This window comes from Corvus moneduloides, chromosome 5 (assembly GCF_009650955.1).
Source record: "Corvus moneduloides isolate bCorMon1 chromosome 5, bCorMon1.pri, whole genome shotgun sequence".
Lineage (NCBI taxonomy): Eukaryota > Metazoa > Chordata > Aves > Passeriformes > Corvidae > Corvus > Corvus moneduloides.
In genome coordinates this window covers 1,704,802-1,728,551 of record NC_045480.1, presented here as the reverse complement: position 1 = coordinate 1,728,551, position 23,750 = coordinate 1,704,802, and the positions used below count along the sequence as shown (strand labels likewise).

The 23,750-nt window shown below is 59.3% G+C and overlaps 1 protein-coding gene across 5 annotated transcripts; it reads right to left on the bottom strand.

Moving 5' to 3' along the window:
• Nucleotides 1–22: 22 nt before the first annotated feature.
• On the bottom strand, nucleotides 23–23,750 carry VAX2 (ventral anterior homeobox 2). 5 transcript variants are annotated; one of them, XR_004240301.1, is made up of 4 exons: nucleotides 22,708–23,079; nucleotides 18,178–18,304; nucleotides 1,718–3,291; nucleotides 23–1,664 (listed from the first exon to the last, which is right to left on the bottom strand). XR_004240301.1 is itself a non-coding variant. In XM_032109763.1 (4 exons), exons 2-4 carry the CDS (start codon nucleotides 22,982–22,984, stop codon nucleotides 2,664–2,666), a joined length of 1,032 nt encoding a protein of 343 aa, XP_031965654.1. In that variant the 5' UTR covers nucleotides 22,985–22,986; nucleotides 23,426–23,750; the 3' UTR covers nucleotides 23–2,663. The 5 variants fall into 5 exon arrangements, 3 of the variants coding, with proteins under 3 accessions (XP_031965654.1, XP_031965652.1, XP_031965655.1); XR_004240302.1 differs by having other exon boundaries at nucleotides 23–1,452; XM_032109763.1 differs by adding an exon at nucleotides 23,426–23,750 and having other exon boundaries at nucleotides 23–3,291; nucleotides 22,708–22,986.

Below are 23,750 nucleotides of genomic sequence, written 5' to 3'. Positions count from 1 at the left end.
CACAGGCGATGGAGGAGGAGGCTGCAGGAGGCAGGAGGTGACTTTTATTAACATTAGAAACCACGAGAAAGCACATTTTCCCTTAAAATTCCACATCCAGCTGTTGGTTTTCCAATCATCCCAGACTGGAGGAGCCCCTGGCACCGAGTAGGACAAACTGGGGGTGTCCCCAAGGTGTCCCCGAGCCCCGCGACAGCTTCGCTTGGGAGAAGGGAACTTCGGAGAAGCCAAAATTTGCGGAAGCGCCTTTTGGGGTCAAATGGGCAAGAAGGAGCAGCCCGGGATTCCCGCGGATCCCTCGGCATCGCTGGAGAAGCGGGAGGAAATTCCCAAGGATGCTCCCACATCAGGGACTTCCCCCCCCTCCCCTCATCCCAACCCGGGCTTTGGTTTCCCCGAAATGTCCCCGAATCCCCTCCAGCCACGGAGGTTGAGGGGTCTGGGGGTCACTTCTCCACCAGATTTCATCCCAGGAATTTTTCCGGGTTGGAAAAATCCCCCGCTGGAGTCGCCTGGGAAGAGGGAAAAGCAAAACCAAGTGAGGCCCGCGTGGGGTTGGGGACAGAATTCCAGAGGTGGGGACACGGCCGCTTCCCTGTCCTGGCTCCACCTGGATCGGGAGGGATGGGAGAGGCGGGATCAACATAAATTAAGGGATTAGGGGTGTCCTGGAAAATCCCAAACATCGTTGGGATGCCGCGGTTGGAGCAATTCCAGGCGAATTCCAGGTCGGTGCCGGCGGGGGGGGGGGGGGGGGGGGGCGACAGGTAGGATTGTCACCTGTCCCTGTCCCTGCCTCAGTTTCCCCACCCGAGCCCTCCCTTTAAAACGCTCCGATAAATAAAATTCCCTAAAAAAAAAAAATCCTCGGTTATCGGGGAAAAAAAAAAATGCCGGAAAGCTTCTCATAAAATCATTTATTTTAAATATTTCCCTGCAAAATCCTGGGAATTCGCGGGCCGGGGGATGTGTCCCCATAAGGAGCAGCAACCCGGGGGTGGGGTGGGGTGGTCAGTGTTAATTACGGTTATGAATGAATTAATTAACCAACAGCGGCGGGGTTGGGGGTGTGGGGGAGCCCCCAGGGCTGGGCGTGGGGAGGGGGCTCGGGATGTCCCCTTGGTCCTGTCACAGCGGGGGTGGTGGCACTGCGGGGGAGCTGGTGATGCCACCACGGGGTGTCCTGGCAAGGTGGGGACACCGCGGGGTAGCCGGGCAAGGTGATGGCACCACAAGGTGACAAAGTGATGGCACCACAGGACACCTGGGCAAGGTGATGCCACCACAGGGTGACAAAGTGATGGCACCACAGGACACCTGGGCAAGGTGATGCCACCACAAGGTGACAAAGTGATGCCACCACAGGACACCTGGGCAAGGTGATGCCACCACAGGGTGACAAAGTGATGCCACCACAGGACACCTGGGCAAGGTGATGCCACCACAGGACACCTGGACAAGGTGATGGCACCCCAGGGTGACAAAGTGATGCCACCACAGGACACCTGGACAAGGTGATGGCACCACAAGGTGACAAAGTGATGGCACCACAGGACACCTGGGCAAGGTGATGCCACCAAAGGGTGGCAAAGTGATGGCACCACAGGACACCTGGGCAAGGTGATGCCACCACAGGGTGACAAAGTGATGGCACCACAGGACACCTGGGCAAGGTGATGCCACCACAGGGTGACAAAGTGATGCCACCACAGGACACCTGGGCAAGGTGATGGCACCCCAGGGTGTCCCGCCAAGGTGACACTCCCACCACAGCCCTCCCCCAGCAGCTGCCCCTGTCCCCAAGGGCCACCTCATGCAACGCCCCGCTGGTCCCCAACCCCACCCTGAGCCCCACCGAGCCCGCCCGAGGCGGATCCCGCCCCGCAGGAAGCCATTGTCACCCTCTGGGACCCCCGGGGAGGGACCTTGGCTGTGACAGGTGACAAGGGGGGGGTGTGGCGGGTGCTGCAAGGCCAATGTCAGGATGGGGTCACGGCGGTGCCACCCCAGAGCGGATTTGGGGGTGCTGATGGCAAAGACGCCCTCGGTGGGACCCTGTCACGACTGTCCCCAGCTGGCGGGGTGTCTTTGCGGGGGTCGCGACAGTGACCTACAGCCCCTCGGGGAGGTCGGAGGGGATCCCTGTGGGGTCTGCCAGGGTGGGAACGACCCCAAAACGGGGCAGGGCGGTGTTTTGGAGGAGCCTGCGGGTGTCCCCAGGGGTGGCGGCAGCCGCTTGTTCCGACCACGGGGACAAGTGGCGGCGCTGGGGACATCAGCCAGGTCCCCGGAGCCGCCAGAGGACAAACACCCCACGGGAGCAGCGCAGGGACCCTGCGGCCACCGGGGTGACCTCAGCCAGGACACTGCGCCCGCCGCAGGTGGGGAAACTGAGGCACGGCGCTTCTCCGAGGTGACGCCGCGGGGACAGAGCCCGGCGCCACCTCGCGCTGTCCCTTTCGGGGTGACCCCAGCAGTCCGGAATGACCAGGGCTCTGTTGTCCACCCCCCCCCCGCCCCGTAAGGGACACCCGGCACAGCCGCCACCCCCCCCCCCCCGGCGATACCTGGAGCGGGGATTCGGTGGCAGCCCCGGTGCCACCGGCCCCCGAGCGACACCTCAGGGTGTCACCAGCTGAGCTTTGGCGACATCCACGGCTCCATCAGCGGCGAGCTGCCATTCCCACGGGAGCTTCCCGGGGGCGGCGGGGGGCAATTCCCAGGGCTCGGGTGGCTCTGGGGACGATCCGGGCTGGGCGGGGAGGTGACGCCTTTTTGCCAGGGGCTTTAAGGGCTCGGCTTCTTGCCGGGTATAGAATTGTCCTTCCTCTCCAGCCGCGTGTAAGGCTCGAACGCGGACGCGCCCAGTCCGTAGGCACCGGGCAACTCGTGCAGGTTGCCCAGCAGTGGCCCCCCAAAACACAGCGGGCCCCCCGGCAGCCGCGGCGACGACGATGACGACGGCGACGACGAGGAGGAAGCGGCGAGAGACGGGACTTGCAGGCTGAAGGGTGCCGGTACCGGGGAGCTGCTGCCGCCGCCCAGCCCCGGGGATGCGGGGCCCGGCGTGGCCAGGCCGCCTCGGTTGCCCGCGGGGCTGGAGATGGGGTTGGAAGTGGGGGACAGGAGGCTCGGGGGGGCCGGCACGGACAGGAGGCGGCCTTGCTCCAGCAGCCGCAGGATGTTGCAGGTGGCGAAGGACTCGGAGGTGCTGCTGGAGGAGCGTTTCTCAGAGTCCCTGCTCTGGTCCTTCTTCTGCTTCGTGCGGCGGTTCTGGAACCACACCTTGACCTGGGGAGGGAGCGGGGAGGGACACGGGGTGGGGAGGGAGGGAGGGGAAGGGGGGGGGGACAGGAAGGCACGGACGGAAAGAGAGCGCGGGGGGACCGGGAAGAGAGAGGCGAGAACCGGGAGAGAGCGAGAGATACGAGAGAGAGAGAGAGAGAGACGTAATTAAAATTAACCCCCAAGCCAGATCCTCCCTCCGCGCTTCCAGGGAAAGGGAGAATTCCTGAGGAGCCGGCAGGGAGAGGGGCTGGAGCCTGCAGGTGGGACTCCCAGGGAGTGAAGGCTGAGGGTGGGACCCCGGGAATGGGAGCACAAAAATGGGAGCCTGGGGATGGGGTTTGGGAGAGCAGCCCAGGGATGGGAGCCCATGGATGGCACCCCGGGAATGGGACCTCAGGAATGGGACCTCAGGCTCCTGTCCTTGGGATGGGACCCCATGGATGGCACCCCAGGAATGGGACCTCAGGAATGGGACCTCAGGCTCCTGTCCGTGGGATGGGATCCCAGGAATGGGACCCCAGGAATGGGACCCCAGGAATGGGACCCCATGGATGGGACCTCAGGCTCCTGTCCTTGGGATGGGACCCCAGGGATGGGACCCCAGGCTCCTGTCCTTGGGATGGGATCCCAGGAATGGGACTCCAGGGATGGGACCCCAGGAATGGGACCTCAGGCTCCTGTCCTTGGGATGGGACCCCATGGATGGCACCCCAGGAATGGGAGCTCATGGATGGGACCTCAGGGATGGGACCCCAGGAATGGGATCCCATGGATGGGACCTCAGGCTCCGGTCCTTGGGATGGGACCCCATGGATGGGACCCCAGGAATGGGACCCCAGGGACCCCAGGCTCCTGTCCCTGGAATGGGGCCGCCATGGATGGCACTGCAGGGATGGGACACGGCACAGGAGCCCAGGGATGGGATCCCCGGGACCCCAGGCTCCTTTCCCTGGGATGGGACCCAAGGAATGTCGCTCCAGGGATGGGACCTTGAGGATGGGAGCCCAGAGCTCGGGGCTCCCCCCACCCCAAGCCGTGCTCGGCTCTCCCTCTCGGCATTTCCCGGGAATGCTGAGCTACGGGACAGGCTGGATTCTCCTTGGAGATGCTCCTCAACCCCAAATTCCTGGCCCAGGCTGACTCGTGAGGGAACAGGGTGGCTTCTGGTGGCCCCGGATTCCTGGGTACCGACCCAGCTGGGGACACCCACGCCCCATCCTGGCCGAGGCCAGGAGCGAGTCCCTCGGGATCCCCGCGCCCCAAAACTGCCGTGCCCACCCCAGGGCCCCCAGCCCGCGGCTCCCGGCCCCAAAACTGCCCCGGCCCCCCTCGGGATGGCGGCCCCGCTCCCCTCCCTGGCAGAGCAGAGGGGCAGGAGAGGCAGAGAGAGAGACAGAGAGAGGCGGGAGGGACGGACAGACGGACACGGAGGTGAGGGAAGGACACGGATGGGAAGACACTCGGGTTAGGGGGGGCGGGGGCGAGCGGGCCCGGCGGCTGCGGGGCCAGCAGGTCCCGGACTCCTCCCGGAGTCACCGGCGGCTCGCTGGGGACAGGCCGGGCCCTCGGTGACAAAGGAGCCACAGTGTGGGGCTAGTGGAGCGTGGGCTGGGGCAAGTCCCGCAGCTCCGGTCCCTCCCTGGGCACGCCGGAGCCCGGGGGACGCGGCCACCGCCGGGCACTGCCAGCCCGCGGCCACCCCTCGGGGACATCCCCTGCCCGCCACACCCGCACGGGGACACGGAGGCCCTCACTGCCACCAGGCCATCGGGGGTGGTGTCCCCACGCCACTGACCCCGCTGGTCACTCCATGCTGACCACTGGCATGGTTTTGGGAACAGGGCCAGGTGCCCAGAGCTGATGTCCCCATGCCACTGACCCCACTGGTCACTCCATGCTGACCACTGGGATGGTTTTGGGAACACAGCCAGGTCCCCAGAGCTGATGTCCCCATGCCACTGACCCCACTGGTCACTCCATGCTGACCACTGGCATGGTTTTGGGAACAGGGCCAGGTGCCCAGAGCTGATGTCCCCATGCCACTGACCCCACTGGTCACTCCATGCTGACCACTGGGATGGTTTTGGGAACACAGCCAGGTCCCCAGAGCTGATGTCCCCATGCCACTGACCCCACTGGTCACTCCATGCTGACCACTGGCATGGTTTTCGGAACACAGCCAGGTCCCCAGGGCTGATGTCCCCATGCCACTGACCCCCACTGGTCACTCCATGCTGACCACTGGGATGGTCCCTGGACATGGTGACCTGACAAAGAATTGCCCCATCTCCTGGAGCAGCTGAATCCTGGGAATTGCAGATCCCAAACCCACAGTGGTGGGGCCAGAGAGGATCCAGGCAGCCCCAAAACCCATCTAATTAGTGACACCTTAACGAAGGCCTGGTGTGGATCCGTACAGGATGGACGTTCCCAGCACTCTCTGCTCCAAACATTCCCTATCCAGCAATTCAGGATCCCATCACCAGGATGTTGTCCTTGAGGATGGACACGATGAGCCCATGGATCAGGTTTGACATCTCCAGCCCCATCCCGCTCTTCTGGGGAGGTTGGAGCCAGTGGGAGGCTCTGGAGCATCCTCTGGGATGAGGAGCAGCCCCATCCCTGATCCCAAACCAGGGGCTGCTCCAAGATCCCACTGCCCCAGGACACTCCCACAATCCCAGGTGGATCCAACCTGGCCTTGGACATTCCCAGGGATCCAGGGGCAGCCCCAGCTGCTCTGGCAATTCCAGCCCAGCCCCTCCCCACCCTCCCAGCCAGCAATTCCTTCCGAATATCCCATCTAAATCTCCACTTTTCCAGTGGGAAGCCATTCCCTGGCTCCTGTCCCTCCATGTTCCTGCTCTGATGGGATTCCAGACGATCCCTGCTGAGCCCAGCAAGGCTTCCCAGAGCAGCTGGGGCTGCCCCTGGATCCCTGGCAGTGCCCAAGGCCAGGCTGGACACTGGGGCTTGGATCCAGCTGGGACAGCGGGAGGTGTCCCTGCCCATGGATGGATTGGGATGGGATGGGATTCCAGGTCCTTTCCCACCCAAAGCATTCCAGGATTGTGGAGCCCCTCTGCTCTGGATCAGGCTGGGAGAGCTGGGAATGTTGCCCTGGAGAAGGGAAGGAGCCAGGGAGAGCTGCGAGCCCCTTGCAGGGCCTAAAGGGGCTCCAGGAGAGCTGCAGAGGGACTGGGGCCAAGGCCTGGAGGGCCAGGAGGCAGGGAATGGCTTCCCAGTGGGAAAGGGGAGCTTGGGCTGGGATGGTGGGAAGGAATTGCTGGCTGGGAGGGTGGGCAGGGGCTGGGCTGGAATTGCCAGAGCAGCTGGGGCTGCCCCTGGATCCCTGGGAATGTCCAAGGCCAGGCTGGATGGATTTGGATCCACCTGGGATGGTGGGAAGTGTCGGGGTTGGAATGGGCTGGGATTGAAGATCCCTTCCCAACCCAAACCATTCCATGGCTCCACGATGATCCTGACACGGAATTCCGCTGCGGAATGGGGTCCGTAGGGCAAGAGGAGCCTTTCTGAGGAGATTCCCCCATCCCGGATTCCCCTCCCCAGCTCCTCTCCGTGCCCACCACGCCGCAGATCCCAGCACTGCACCCCAAAAATGTCCCCTCGATCCCGCAGGGTGACCCCAGCCCGTCCCCAGCCGCCCCGGTGACATCTCCGAGCCGCGTGGCTGAAGTTTGTCCCCAGCCTGTCCCCAATTAGTGGCTCCCTGTCCTTTTCAGCCTCCATTATCCTCAAATTCCTCCCGGTGGATGTGGATCAGCTCAATCCTTGACACATCCATGAGTAATTCCCCTCCGGCCTCATCCTCCATCCTGCTCCACCCCCCCGCAACTCCAGCTCCTCCCACTCGGGATTCTTCCACAAATCCCATGGAGAACTTGCCCAAATTGGCTTTGACGAGGTTTTATTCCCTAAAACTGCAAATTCCTTCCTCATCCACATCCCTGGGCCAACTGGTGCCGCAGCGGTGGCACCACTCCCAGTTTATCCCGGAGGAAGGGCAAGGAATATTCCCCGTGGGCACCACTCCAACCCTCTGGAATATCTTTTTTCCTGCCAATCCATGGTGGGAAGGAGAGCGAGATCAAGGCCATCCTTTCCCAGGGAAAACCGATTCCCAGATGTTTTGCTCTGGGGACAAGGGGTCAGAATTCCCGGGAATCGCCCAGGGCTGCTGGCGGCTCCAAATCCCCAGCCCCACACAGGACATTCCAGTGGGGTTGGAGGCGGATGCAGGGAAGCGCTTCTGGATGTGCCCAGGGATGGGACACGGGAGGTGACACGGGCAGGGGACACTCCGGGGACAGGGAGGACGGAGCCGTGTGGATGGCCCGGAAAAGCTCCGGGAGAGGCAGCGCGCGAGACACGGCCCCGGCTGAGGTGTGAGGAGAGTAGGGATTTATAAATCCCAGAATTCCGGAATGGTTTGGGATGGGAGGGACCTTGAATCCCTTCCAATTCCATGGGCAGGGACACCTCCCACTGTCCCAGGGTGGATCCAAGTCCATCCCAGCCTGGTCTTGGGCATTCCCAGGGATCCAGGGGCAGCCCCAGCTGCTCTGGCAATTCCAGCCCAGCCCCTCCCCACCCTCCCAGCCAGCAATTCCTTCCCAACATCCCAGCCCAAGCTCCCCTTTCCCACTGGGAAGCCATTCCCTGCCTCCTGGCCCTCCAGGCCTTGGCCCCAGTCCCTCTGCAGCTCTCCTGGAGCCCCTTCAGGCCCTGCAAGGGGCTCGCAGCTCTCCCTGGCTCCTTCCCTTCTCCGGGGCAACATTCCCAGCTCTCCCAGCCTGATCCAGAGGGTGAAGACAACGCCAAAGAGAATGGGAATCCGGGAAAAAGGAATCCCCAACCCCAAAAGGCTGGGAAAGAGTCCATGGGGAGCTATGAAATCGTAAAATATTGAGTTTATTATTGGGAAATGAAATATATGTATAAATTCTAGATATACCCGCTATTTTAGAGAAATAGATAAATGTGTATTCGTTATTAGGTATTTTATATAAGTATTTTCTTGTATTTTATTCTGTTTTCTATTGTATGTTAAATATTCTATTGCCTGGTTATTTTGTATTAAGTTATAACAATAGTAATATCTATTATTATTATATAATATATAATATAGAATATAGAATATAGAATATAGAATATAGAATATATAAGGCATTTAATGTAATATATAATGTAATATATATTTTATGTCATATTATATTTTCTTTTAAATTATATGTTTATATATTGTGATATTGATGATTTTCCTTATTTTATTTTATTTCATTTCATTTCATTTCATTTCATTTCATTTCATTTCACTCTTTATTTTATTCTCGTCTTCTATTAAATTGAATCGAATTATCGTGTACTTTATTTTATCTTGTTCTCTCCTACCCTATTTCAACTTATTTTGCTTTATTCTATTTTATTTTATTTCCCCATTTTTTATTCCATTCTCTTCTTTTTCCCTGAGCCAATTTGCTTTCATTTTACTATTTTTATTTTATTTTATTTTATTTTATTTTATTCCATTTAATTTAATTTCATTTTTCAATTTATTTCATTTAATTTTTCATTTGATTTGATTTCATTTTTCATATTTTATCTTATTATATTTTCACATTTTATTATATTTTTCATATTTTATTATATTTTTCGTATTATATTTTATTTTATCTTTCATATTTTATTTTATTTTATCTTTCATATTTTACTTTATTTTATTTTATTTTATTTTAAATTTTATTTTATTTATTTTATTTTATTTTTCTTATTTTATTTTATTTTATTTTACTTACTTTATTTTATTTTACTTTTTTATTATTTTATTTTATTTTATTCTTCTTTATTTTATTTTATTTTTTATCATTTTATTTTATTTTATTTTTCTTACTTTATTTTATTTTTATTTTTTTATTATTTTATTTTATTTTATTTTATTTTATTTTATTTTTCTTACCTTATTTTATTTTTTTTATTATTTTATTTTATTTATTATTTTATTTTATTTTATTTTATTTTATTTTATTTTATTTTATTTTATTTTATTTTGTTTTCCCGCCCCCTATTCCACAACCGAACGAGCCCCCGAGATCCTGGTGGATTTCTCCTCCTCCCACGAATCCCTTCCCTAAGGATTCATCCCCTCGACTCCAGGAAGGCGTCACCTTCTCTTCTCCCTGGCACCCGGAATGTCACCCCAAATGTCACCGCGCTCAGAATGCCGGATCCCGCCGGCATCCGAGGAGCCGCACGCGCTTCCCAAAGCGGAGCTTCGGGATGGGGTCGCGTCTCCCGCATCTCCCCGCCCGTCCCAATTCCCTGATCCCAGGCAGGGTGCAGGAAGCAGCGCACGGGAATAGAAATGGGACCACGGCGTTATCCGGGGCCTACGGAACCACCGGGAGCCCACGGCGTCGGCTCCGTGCCGGTTCTCCACGGCTGCCAGCACCAGGACGAGCCCAGGTGGGGTTGGAGCCCTGGAATCTGGTGCCGTGACCTCAGAGAGCGCGGGAGGCTGGGATTCCTGGCCTGGGGACACAGGGCTGCTGTTCCCATCCCCGCCCTTCCCCAGGCACCTCTGAGCCACCAAAGGAATTAATCCCAGGTGGGGAATCCCAACGGAGACCCCTCACCGCAGGCCGAGAGTCCCATCGCTCCGGGGATGGGAAGGCCAAGGGTGGGAGCTCATCATTCCATGGATCTCCGTGAGCTGGGGGTTTGTGTGGGTTTTTGGCCCAGAAACCAGCCATCTGTGCATCCGTCTGTGCATCCGTCCGTCCATCCCTCCATCCGTCCATCCATCCATCCGTGCATCCGTCTGTGCATCCGTCCATCCATCCCTCCATCGGTCCATCCCTCCATCCGTCCATCCGTCCATCCATCCATCCGTGCATCCCTCCATCGGTCCATCCATCCATCCGTCCGTCCATCCATCCATCCATCCGTCCATCCCTCCATCCGTCCATCCCTCCATCCCTCCATCCATCCATCCGTCCATCCGTCCATCCATCCATCCGTGCATCCATCCATCCATCCATCCCTCCCTCCATCCCTCCATCCATCCCTCCCTCCATCCATCCATCCATCCATCCATCCATCCATCCATCCATCCATCCATCCCTCCATCCATCCCTCCATCCATCCCTCCATCCCTCCATCCATCCATCCATCCCTCCATCCATCCATCCATCCCTCCATCCATCCATCCCTCCATCCATCCCTCCCTCCATCCATCCCTCCATCCCTCCATCCATCCATCCATCCCTCCATCCATCCCTCCATCCCTCCATCCATCCATCCATCCCTCCCTCCCTCCATCCCTCCCTCCATCCATCCATCCATCCATCCATCCATCCATCCATCCATCCCTCCATCCATCCCTCCCTCCATCCATCCATCCATCCATCCATCCATCCATCCCTCCATCCATCCATCCATCCATCCATCCATCCCTCCATCCATCCCTCCATCCATCCCTCCATCCCTCCATCCATCCCTCCATCCATCCCTCCATCCATCCATCCCTCCATCCATCCATCCATCCATCCATCCCTCCATCCATCCATCCATCCATCCATCCATCCATCCATCCATCCATCCATCCCAGCATTCCAAAACACCACACTGAAAGAGCCGGGAAGTGCCCTCCTCTTTTTATTCCTCCCATTTTCCATCCTCATCTGCTGTTCCCATCACACTGGGAATTGCTCCCGAGCCATCCCAGCGGGATCCCAAACCCCCATCCCTGTCCACCCAGATCCCAGGAATATCAACACGACGCACTCCAGCATTCCCACATTCTCAAAAACCACCGGAGCCCCTCGTTCTCGCCGTGTTCATCCGCCCAATGGGAATCCAGCTCCGTGACTCCGGGACCATGTTTTGGGATTGTTAATGGTGGTTATTTTTGGGCAGCCCTGCCCTGACACTGACCCCATCCATCCCTCCATCCCTCCATCCATCCATCCATCCATCCATCCATCCATCCATCCATCCATCCATCCCAGCATCCCAAAGCACCACACGGAGACGACCGGGAAGTGCCCTCCTCTCATAACAGCTCCTGCTTTCCACCCTCATCCCCTATTCCCGTCACGCTGGGGCCGAGCCATGATGGGAATCGCTCCTGCCTGGGATCCCAAACCCCCACCCTGCTCACCCAAATCCTAAAATACCATCAGCACGCGCTCCGGCACTCCCGCATTCCCAAAAAACACCGGAGCCCATTTTCCCAGTGTTTATCCACCGAACAGGCCAATCCTGACCCCGCTCTGCGACTCCGGGACCGTGTTTGGGGTTTTTAGTGGTGTTTGTTTTTGGCAGCGCTGCCCCGGCGCTGACCCCGGCTCCGTCACGCGCTCCCGGCGCACGTGTGGCCCCCGGCTCCGCCATCTCGCGCTATTCCTGGCTGCCGAGTGGGAATCGGCCGGGATTAGCTCCCGACCGCCGGCAGGAGCCTCCGCTCCGCCATCATCCCGCACCACCTTCCTCCTTCTCCTTCTCCTCCTTTTCCCTCCTCTCTTCTCCTCTCTCCGGCCCCACTGGGGCTCCGCGTAGGTTCAGATCCCACATCCCGGATCCCAGCATTGTGTAATCTTTTGGGATCGCTGCCCGGACCCGCGGGTTTTGTAACGACGGCTCCGTGACCCTTCTGCCTCTCCCCGTGCCGGGAGAGCGGGGATGGATTCATCCCTCGGCCGCCATTCCAGCGCTTCCTGCTGCGCCAACCATTCCAAACCCTCCTCCGCCGCCTTTGGGAATGTGGTTCCAGCCACCAGCGCTGTGGGAATTGTCCCTGACCCTCATCTGGGAGCCCATTCCCTGCGCAGCCCCTTTCCCACCCAAAATTCCAGCCAGAAGACGGGCCTGTGTCCGGCTCCTGCTCCAATATTCCGAATATTCCCGGCTTCACAGCCAGGGAACCTCGCGGGTGCTCCAGAGCCTTTTGGAAATGGAAAATTTGGGCACGCCAGTGAAGCTGGAGGGGAATTCTCCCATTTTTGGGGTTTTGGGAAGCGCTGGGATGGGTGGGGACACCACCCTGGCAGGGACACCCTCCATGAAATCCCGGGGGTCTGGATGGGACCCCAGGGTGGGAATTCTGGCCCAAAACCATCACCAAAACCCATCACCAACCCCAAATCCGATCATTTTTTCAGGAAAACATTTAAATCACACTTGGAGGATGCTGGGATTGTTCTGGGAACACCCAGTTCGGCTTCACTGGGAGTCAAAATTTTCCATCAGAAACTCTGAAATCCCGGGATTTTTTCTTTTTTTTGGAGGGGGGAGGGGATTGTAAATCCTTAATGACAAAAATCCCGGTGAATTATTCCCAATTTTTTTTCATCAGTGCTTGGAGAACCGTGGAGACCCCCGGATATTTCGGGATCCCAAATACCCAACTCATCTATCCCACAGCAGACCCCAATTAATTTCCCACTCCCCATTTTAGGAACACTCCCCAAAAATCCAGAATTTATCACCCCAACCAAGCTCCCTGCCCTGTTTTTAGGATCTTGATGCCGGAATTCGGGAGGCTCCCGGGGCTGTGCCAGCCTGGCCCTGCCACCGCGGCGTCCTCGCTTAGGCCGGGCTTTATTGTCCCCCCCAGGCCGGCTTTATTGTCCCCCCCCCCGGAGATTCCTGGGATTTGGGCACCTCCAGGAACGTGCTCTGACCCAGAATGGGATGTGGGAATGAGATCCAGCAGCTCCTGGAGGTGCCCAAATCCCAGGAATCTCCAGTGGCTACTGGGATTTAGGATCCCCCTCCATTCCAGGTGGATCCAGGTGTGACCCTGCTCCCATTAAATGTGGGATCTTTGGGGTTGATGTTCCCCTACTGCCACCTGCTCCCAAGGATTTGGCAGCTGCAGGATGCTCTTCCCAGATCCTCTGGAACAGCCCAGATCCCTCCTGGAAGTGGGTCAGGGAAATGCTCCAGGAAAATAAGGTGGAAGAATTCATCCCATCCCGAAAAAACTCCGCCAGAAGAGATAGAATGAGGGAGGGATGGAGACCTCCTCAGGATTGATCCCAGAATTCCCAACTGGTTTGGGTTGGGAAGGACCCTAAAGCTTTTTTTTCCCATGGCCAGGGACACCTCCCACTATCCCAGGTGGATCCAGCCTGGCCTTGGACACTTCCGGGGATCCAGGGGCGGCCACAGCTTCTCTGGGAATTCCAGCCCAGCCAGGAATCCCTTCCCAAGATCCCACCTACCCCTGCCCTCTGGAAATTCCAAAATCACCTGGGGTGGATCCCATCACTCCCACCGTGTCCCAGTCCAGAGGGAAATGGGAATCACGGGGATTTGGGGCTCCCAGCTCTTCCCAGCCTTATTTTTCCTGCTTTTTTTTCCCTGGGAGAGGAAAACCTGTGGCAGCCCCAGCCCCGTCCCTGTGGGGACTGGGAGCCGTTAACGAGCTGAGGTGATTAATTTTTAACAGCCTCCTCTTAATTGCCGGGCTATAAATAGACCTTCCCAGCCCTCCTCTGCCTTTTCCAGATGTTTTGCTCCATGTTGGGAATCCCGGGATGCTCCGGGCGGGTGTTGGGTTGTAGGGCGGCTCAGGAGTTGTCCCCAAGAAGGTCTGGATGGAGCCCATGGGGACACCAGGAAAGCCCCATGGATTTGCCAGCAGCCAAGCAGGCAGAAATCATGGAATTATGGGATGGCTGAGGTTGGAAAAACTCTTGGAGACTCCTGAATCCTGAGAAGGGGCACTTTTCCCTTCAGGATTCCCGTGGAGTTTCCCAGTGAAAGCCAGATCCACGGATCCACGGATTTGGGATGGGTTTGGGATGCCCCCGTCACTTCCCAGTTCATCCCAAGGATCTCAAAGCTCGCCTCGGCATTTCCATGAAAATATTCTCCAATGGAAACATTCCTCAGGTTAATTAAACTCGTTTAATCACATCTGTGGGTTAATTAGGAAAAGCACTGGGAGGCAGAGCGGGGATGTGGATCCCAGGAGGGAAGAGGAATTCCTTGGATGGGTGGAAGCAGCTCCGAAATTCTCTCCCTCTGCCCTGGATGATCCCACCCTCACTTCCAGGTGATTCCTATATTTTCTGGGTGATCTCACCCTCATTCCTGGGTGATTCCCATCTTTTCTGGGTGATCCCTCCTCTCCTCTGGATGAATCCCATCTCCCCTGGGTGATCCCTGCTCTCCCTTGGATGATCCCACCCTCATTCCTGGATGATTCCCATCTTTTCTGGGTGATCCCACCCTCATTCCTGGGTGATTCCCATCTTTTCTGGGCTGATCCCCCTCTTCCCTGAGTGATTTTCCCCCTCCTCTGAGCGATCCCAGCTCTCCCTGGATGATCCCACCCTCACTTCCAGTGATTCCCATCTTTTCTGGGTGATCCCACCCTCATTCCTGGATGATTCCCATCTTTTCTGGGCTGATCCCCCTCTTCCCTGAGTGATTTTCCCTCTCCTCTGAGCGATCCCTGCTCTCCGTGGATGATCCCACCCTCATTCCTGGATGATTCCCATCTTTTCTGGGCTGATCCCCCTCTTTTCTGGGTGATTTCCCCCCTCCTCTGAGAGATCCCTGCTCTCCCTGGATGATCCCACTCTCAATTCCAGGCAATTCCCATTTCCCCAGGGTGATTTTCCTTCTCCTCTGAGCAATCCCAGCTCTCCCTGGATGATCCCACCCTCATTCCTGGGTGATTCCCATCTTTTCTGGGTTGATCCCCCTCTTCCCTGGGTGATTTTCCCTCTCCTCTGAGCGATCCCTGCTCTCCGTGGATGATCCCACCCTCTCTCCCGCGTGATTCCCATCTTTTCTAGGTGATCCCCCTCTCCCTGGCTGATCCCTCCTCTCCTCCCGATAATTCCCTCTTTTTCTTGCAGATCCCACCTCTTGGAGCAGGACTCAGAGCCAAAAAAAATCCCAAATCCCGCACTCCCCAACCCATCCCGCCTCCAACTCTGCCAAACAACGGGATCAGGTGCCAGGGAAGTAAAACCAGAGCTCGAAAATCTCCCATTTTCCCCTTTTCCAGCAGGATTTCTGCAGGATCCGCTCCCGGGAATGCTGGGCTGCAGCATTCCAGCTGCGATCACACCGTGTCTCTTCCCATCTCGTCACATTCCCTCCTCGCCGGGATGAATCATCCTCTCCCCCCTCTTCCCACCGCCCTTTCCCAAACATCCACAGGCACAAAAAAATCCCATCCCTGGTGGCCCCTTTCCTTCAGGCTTCCCATCACATCCACGGGTGCCGGCACAGGGAAAAGCCAGGAGCGGCTTCCTGGTCTTGGAATTAAAATCCAATGCAGGGAGGGGCTGGAAAGGATCTGTTCCTCCCCCTCCCAAGAAGAAAAGCCAGGAGATGCTGCTGGTTGAGGATCCGCCACTAAAATTCCCTGAATTCTGGGAGCTGCTCCGGGAATGAATCAGCAGAAGCACCCAAAATCCTGGGATTGCTCAGAAAGTTGGGATTTATCCCTATTTGGAGGAGCTGCAGGGGGACAGGAGGGGCTGGAGGTGATTTTTCCCTCCCCCAGGCCGCATCCAGGTGGGATCAGCACCCTCCAGACCCAAAGTGGGCTTGGAAAACTTGGTTTAAAGCTCTTGGAATTCCTGAGGGAAACATCCTGGCCATGAAAAACCAGGAAGCAGGGAAAGGGGGATGCCCTGAGAGTGAAATCATCCCACGAGACATGGAGAGGAAGAGGAGGAATTTGGGAATGGATGCCTGGGTGGCTGGGGAGGGAGCTGAGAAGGTTCTGGGAACTGGGAATTGGCTGCGGGGAAGGAAAAACGGTGTGAAAAGCAGGAATTCAAAGGAATTTAAGGAGACAAGGATGAAGGAGGGAAAAGGGTGAGGGAAAGGGGAGAGCAGAGGAGAAGCGACAGCGCCCGGCCCACGGGGTGGGAATTTTCTCACCCAGGGATGAAGGCAGCAGCGAGGCTCCAAAGTAGCGGGAAAAGATGGGAATTTCATCCCTAAGGAAAGGCTGTGCCCTCCCAACCCTGGCACCCTGCTGGGCACAGCCTCATGTCCCTGCTGGTCACGGGGACAAACTCTGCCAAGCCCATGGAGAGACCCTGGGAAAAGGGATCTTGGGAAGAGGGATTTGGGAAGAACAATTTGGGAGGAGGGATTTGGGAAGAGGGATTCGAGAAAAGGGATTTGGGAAAAGGGATTTGGGAAGAGGGATTTGGGAAAAGGGATTTGGGAAGAGGGATCCCACCAGGGACACACAGCTTGTCCCTTGTCACGGCACGGCCAAGGCCACCCCCGTCACTCCCAGCTCTGTGGAGGTGACCCAGGGGACTCCAGGAGAGGAATCCTGGGAAAAGGGACCCCAGTGTGGTTCCCAGCTCCCTGGAATCCTGTGCTCCTGCTTTCCACGGTCACTCGTGGATCTGTGGAGGTGACACAGTGGAAAAAGGGACACTGGGAAAGGGACCCTGCACTGGCTGCCGGTGCCGGGGGACAAAGCTGCTCCCACACGGCTGAGCCCACCCGTGACTGTCCCAGCTCCATGGAGAGACCTCAGGAAGAGGGATCCCGGGAAGAGGAATCCCGAGGAGAAGGGTCTCAGGAAGAGGGACACCGGGAAGAGGGGCCCCTCACCAGGGGGACAAAGCTCTTCCCGCAGTGTGACACGGCCGAGCCCACCCGTGACAGTCCCAGCTCCATGGAGGTGACACTGGGACCCCGGGAAGAGAAATCTCGGGAAGAGAGACCCCAGGAAGAGGAACTCCAAGAAGAGGGACCCTTCACCAGCTGCCTGTGCCGGGGACAAAGCCGTTCCCGCGGGGTGACACGGCCAAGCCCACCTGTGTCACTCCCAGCTCCATGGAGGTGACACTGGGACCCCGGGAAGAGGCATCCAAGGCCACTTCTGTCACGGCCGAATCCCACCCGAAATCCTCCTTCTCACCCTACTCCGCCACCAAAAAAATCCCAGAATGCCGATTTTCCCCTCGCCCAGCAGCAGGATCTCCCCAAATCCCACCCCTCAGAGCCTGGGATGGGTTTATTCCATAAAAAGGGTCGGAAAAATTGGAATTCTTTCCTAGGTGAATGGAGGGAAGCGACGCTGTTGCCAGATGCGGCAGGGAAGGGGTGGACGGGGCAGAATATTCATCATTATTATAATAATATCGATAATATGAATATTTTCTAGAAATATTATTATTAATATTATTCAATTACTAATTATTACTCTTTAATTACAAATTTCTAAGCCCAAAACCATTACGACCCCATCAGAGGCACCGACCTCAGAGCTCACCCGATCCATTCTCCCAGATCTCCCCAGCGCAGGAAAACCAGGAAAATCCCTCCCCATCATCCAAGGAAGGCGATGGAGAAGAGATCCAGGCCCAATTCCAGCGACACCCCCATCCCGCCGGGATTGGGGCGCAGGAAAAGGGGGAGCACCTCCCACCCATCCCAATCCCACAAAGTCCCACTGCTGTCACCCCCTCTCCTTCCTCTTCCCGCTTTTCACGGGATCATGGAATGGGTTGGAAAAGACCTCAAAACTCATCCAGGGACACTTTTCCCGACCCCAGATTACTCCAAGCCATCTCCAACCTCCCCTTGACCCTTTGCCGGACATTTGAGGGGACACCACCAGCGAGGGCGTCCCCCACAGACCCCTCAGGGTTGTCCCCAACTCTATTCCAACCATTCCAAGGACGGGATGGTGGAAAACCATCAGCGGGAAAACACCGCGCGCATCCCGTCGTCCCCTCGCTCCGCGCATCCGACGGCTTGGGGACACGGCCACCGCGGTGTCCCCAGCCCGGAGGTGCCACCACGGGTCTCACCTGTGTCTCGGAGAGGTTGAGCTGCCGGGCTAACTCCGTCCTTTCCCGGCCCACCACGTACTGGCAGCGCTGGAATTCCAGCTCCAGGCGGTAGAGCTGCTCCGCCGTGAAGGACGTCCGCGTCCGCTTGGGCCGGTCCAGGTCCAACCCTTTGGGCAGCACGATCTCCCGGATGGTCCCTTTGGCATCTGTGGGGGAAACGGGGAGAACCGTGAGGGGAAAAAAAAAATTCCCACGGTTGCGAGGGGAAAAAAATGGAGGAAGGGGTCCAAAAATCTAAAAAAATCCGGTTATTGGGGGAAAAAAGGTGAATAAATGGAATTAAAGAGCGGCTGGATGCGGGGTATCCATGGAAATCCCACAAGCTGGAGTTAAGTCATGGTTTGGTTCTGCCCTCTGGCCCCAAATGTGTTGAGTTTATAAATATTTAGGGAAAGACGACAAATCTCCACGAATTAGGAATTTTTAAAGACATAAATAGAAGCCAGAAAGTTTTTTTGGAAAACGGAGCATTTCATGCTGGAAATAATAGTTCGGAAAGCCAGGAGCAAAAAGGAAATTTATGCCAAGGAAGAATTGGAATTAAAGATTTTTTAAATATAATTTTCATATAATTTTCATATAATTTTCATATAATTTTCATATAATTTTTATATAATTTTAAATTTCTCTGCTTCCTTGGCAATACTGAAAAAATTCCCCTCTATTACAATTCCCGTCCCTCCGGAATTATCCTCATGGAGGGAATATTCCCTTGGAAAGCTCAGCTTCCATTTTGGGGTGGTTTTCTATTAAAGGACAAGTTTGGGAAGTGCTGTTGGCACCGAGCTGCTCCCGGCCATGGATTCTACGAGGTTGGGAATATTTAGGGAAAGAAAAGCCGGAGGGTTCGGCTTCATCCCAGGCCGTGGGAAGCGCCTCGTGGCCACTCCGGAGGAGCCTCCGTGGCTTCGCTTCCCACTGGAAAAGAACGAACTCGACCAAAAAAATCAACAGGAATTCTGTCCCAGCTCCCAGGAATTAGAATGAGCCTTGGGAATCGTCCTCCGGGGTCTTACTAGATCCCAAAATCCTGACTCTCCTCGAGCTCCAGTAGCACCAGTGCTGAACTGGTTTGGGTGAGCCCTCCCTGCAAAGCTTCCAGGGGCTTTTCCAGAGGGTTAAAATCCAGCCAGGAAGTCACTCCAAGAGAGCAGCCCCAAGCCAGGCCCTGATTTTGGGATGCTCGATCCCAATTCCGGAGGGATCCCGGTTGGAAGTCAACGGCTCTCCCTCCCTCCGGCTGAGTCGGGAATGAAGGGATTATAAAATTCCTGGGGTAGGAAGGAGGAAAACAGCGAGGAGAAGCCGGGAATGGGGCAATGGAGCTGGGAATGGGGTGATCGGGATGGGATGGGGGCGGTGGCGCTGGGATGGGAATGGTGGCACTGCCACAGGCTCGGCAGAGCCGGGATGAGGATGAAGGAGCTGGGATGAGGGTGGTGGATCCGGCACCGGGATGGTGGCAATGGGGACCAAACACCGATTTGGGAAAGGGACCCCAATCCCAGATCCGCTTCCCCACTGCGGAGCAGCGGGACATGGCCGAGGCGCTTTCCCGGAACGTGGCACCGAAGGAGTCCTGGGGACAAGCGGCGTGGCACAGGGTGTGGTGGCACCAGACCCACACCCCAAACCCCAAACCCCACAGGTTGGCGCGGAGCTGCCGGGAAGGAAAGGGGTTGTAGGCGGATCAGCGGCTTTTCCGGCGGGATCAAGGCGCCGGGAACCATTTTGTGTGGGAAGAGCCGAGGCGGCGACGACTCTCGGGCCACGTCCGCACTCCCGTGCCCGCATCCGTGCCCACGTCCGTGCCCACGCCACGGCCCCAGCACAACAACAGCCGGGAATGCCGGGGCCGCCGGATCCAAGGCCGCAGCTGCGCCCTCGGCGTCAGCTCGGGCATTATTTATTGTTATCCCCCCGCAGCTGGAGCGGCTCCGGAGGGAGGGCAGGGAAAAGGGCACGGCCACGGTGCCAGCGCGGCACAGGAGACACCAAACCCGTGGTCGCAGCCCTGCTGACCTTCCCCAGTGTAGGTTTTGGGGTGCTCAGGCCGTGCCCCCCATTCCAGCTTTGGGAACCCCGTCCTGAGAACCTTTTCCCATCCTGGAGCCCCAACACTTCCCAGTCCTGCCAGGACCGCCCGAGGGGTTCCACAGGCCTGGGATTCGCTGGCGAGGCCGCGGTGACACATCCTGCTCTTGGGGACCGGGGTACACCTGGTGGCACTGGAGCCAGGACACGGGGGGGGGGGGGGGTTGAAATCCCCCAAAAGAGCAGAGGACACCCAAATCCCCAGGGACACCTTTTCGTGGCACAGGGACACCCCACGCACCCCCATATCCACAGGGACACCCCACCCTGGCACAGGGACACCCCGTGCCCACCTGGGCTCTGCACCAACACAGCTGCCAGGACCTTTTAGGGTGCACACCCCCTCTGCCAGCTCCCAGCATGTCCCCTCCGTGCCATGGGGTGCCCATGGTGGCACCTCGGGGGCAGAGAAACGCGCAGCCCTTCCCAGCGCCCCCGAACGCCACCGGGGTTCCTCCGTGTGCTCTGTGGCCACCGGGCCCAGCGCTGGGCCAGCGCCGGGAGGAACGAGGCGAGCACCCCGGGATGTGTCCTCAGCCCCGTGGGGCTGCAGTGGCCGTGGTGACAGCGGGACCGGCCCCAGGACTGCCCAGGTCCCTCGGCTGCCGAGTTCTCGTCCCGTTTATCCCCGGGAACCACCCGCGACGAGACCGGGATGGCCGGGAGGTGACCGGGAGGTGCCCGGGAGGTGACCGGGAGGCTCCGTCCCGCACGGACCATCCCCGGTATCGTGGGACCGGCGAGCGGACCGAGACCCCGAGAGGACCCCGCCGATGTGAGGGGGTCACCAGGACCCCCGACTTCACCGAAAGCACCGCGGGCGAGCACCGGGGCGGCACCGGGGCTGGCGGCAGCTCCGTGGCAGCCGCTCCTCACCGGGGCCGGGGCTGGCGGGGGCCCTTTCCCCGGGCACGCAGCGAGGGCGGAACTCAAAATATTTAAAAAAAAATATATTTGCAAACATAAAAATAAACCTTTGAGCTTCCCGCTTTACACAAAACCCACCGGGAGGCTCCGCCTGGGCCCAGCCGCTGCTCGGCCCCGGCCCTGCCCGGCTGCGGCACCGCGGCCGGGGCGGGTGGGGACCGGCGGCCCCGTGTCCCCGCAGCCCGGGTGGCCCCGCCACGTCGCCCCCCGCTTCATTTGGGCTCAATCCCGGTGATTTGCGGCGTTTTCTCCTCGCCACCATTTTGTCCGCACCGTGGCGGCTGCAGCAAGATGGTGAAACCGGGCGCTCCCCGTGAGGGTCCCCGGGGCCGGCGGGGAGCGCAGAACCTGCCCCGGCCTTGGGCACCGACCCCCGCCCCTCTCCCGGTGCCAGCACCGTCGGGGCGGCCTCGGCAGGGCTGAAACCGGTGTGGGAGAGGCCTGACCCCAGCCTGACCCGGGCGGGACCGGCGGCGGCCCCGCTCGGCGACCCCCGGGGACTCGGGGACACCACGGGCGGGACCCCGGGGCTCGTCCCCGGGCGCTGCCCGCTGCTCGGCCGCTGTCCCCGGCTCGGACTGGGGGGACAACCGGGCTGTCGGCGAAGGGCGCCTATCGCGACAACCCCGAAAGAGGCTTCGGTGAGCGGCGGGGCACTTTCCCGGGATGCCCGAGCCCGGGATAACGATGGAACACGGACCCGGCTCCGGTCCTCGCCGCCCCCGCGGTGGTGAGGAGGGAGGTCAAGGCCGCCGCTCCGGTCCCTGCCGCGCTGCCCGAGCGCTGTGCTGGGCACCGGGAGGCCTCGGCCCTGATCGCCGAGCGGCCGCCGAGCTGCCCCGGGCTCCGGAGGAGCGGCGGCGACTCGGAGCATCCCCGGGATCCCGGAGCCGCGGAGCGCTCGGGACCCGCCCGCCTGCGACACCGGCACCAGGGCTCCCCAAACTTCTCGGGGTTCGCCACAAGCCAGAAGTGGTCCCGGCGAGCCCCGGGCCGGCGGGGACTGAGCGCGGGCGGCGGGGCGGGATGCGGGGATGCGGGACGCGGGACGCGGCGGCTCCGGGGAACGCCGAGCCCCAGCCGGGGCCGAGCCGGTGATATTATAAAGGGGAAAAAAAAAAAAAAATAAACCCCCCCTCGCCCGCCGCCGCTCCGTGACGCTTTTCTCCTGCGACATCGCTTCCAACGCCGAGCCGATGCTGTCCCCCCTCTGCCGCCGCCCGCGCGTCCCCCGCGGGGCTTCGCCGGCCCGGGGGTTCCGTGACCCCGGGGCTGTTCCCCTGGAGCCCTCCCGGCCGCCCGCTGGGCACGGCCCCGCTCCCAGCCCGCTGCCGGCGGAGCCGGGCTGGGGCAGCGGGCCCGGTCCGTGCCGCACGCAGCAGAGCCGGGGCACAAGCGGCGGGGCCGGGAGGCCGGAGGTCGCAGGCGGGAAGCGCCCGGGATGCGCTGGAAGCGGTGTCGGGGATGCCCCATCCCCGGAGCGGGAACTGCCGGCCGGGGAAGCGGGGAGCGGGGAGCGTGCCCGTACCTCGCACCAGGATGCGGCGGCAGTAATCCGCCTCGCCGGTCCCCGACGGGCTCTCGGTGTCCGGGGCGCACTGCTTGGAGGAGCCGGGGCTGACCGCCGACGTTCCCGGGATGTCCTTGAAGCCGCCGCCGGCTCCGCCGCCGCCGCCGCCGCCGCCGGCGCGCAGGGCGCCCTCCAGCTCCGGCCGGGTCGGCGCCTTCTCCCGGGCCCGCCCGGTGGCCGCGGGCTCGGCCAGCAGCACGGGGCTCCCGCCGGGCTCGGCCCCTCCATCGCTCATCCCTGCGGGCGCCGCGGCGGGATCAAACATCAGGAGTCAGAGAGAGACACGGGGAGAGGGAGAGAGGAGGCAAGGCTGGGCGGGGGGGATGGGAGGGAGCCCCCCCCCCACCCTCCCTAGACCCCTTCCCCTCTCCGCCCCTCGCCGGCCCCCCCCGGGGCTCGGCGCCCCAGCTCACCCCCATGGCCGGGGACCGCCGGGGGCCGTCGCCTCCCGCCTGTCGCCCTCTCCCACCCGGGGGGCCGGTATTTAAAGAGCACCCCCCCTCCCCGCCCCGCCGGGGGTGGTACCGGGGGTGTGTGGGGTGGGGTGGGGGGGGACCCGTGAGGGCGTCCCGAGAGGGTGCGAGGGTGGGGGGAAAAGGAGTTTCAAACTTTGACAGGCGGCTGAGCACCCCCCCCGCCCCCCGCGCCCCCTCCCCAGCTCCACCTCCCGCGGCACCTCGCTCCGGGCAAACTTCAGGCGCTCCGGCCGCAGCCGCTGCCCTTCCATGGAGCGCCGGTGCCGGTGCCGGTGCCAGTGCCGGCGGGAAGCGGGCGACGGGAGGCGCCGCCGGTGCCCGGGCTCGCCGCGCTGCGCTTGGGGATTGGCGTGCGGGGAAATCAATACCGGGAGAATGGGGGGGATGATTTTAGGGGGGTAAAGGGCGGGAGGGGAAAGGGAGGCCGAGGGGAGGGAGCTGCGGAGGAAGCGGCCGGGGGTGGGACCGGCGAAGAAGCCGGGTCCTTATTCCTCCGGCCCGGCCCTCCCCCGCCGCCTCGCTCCG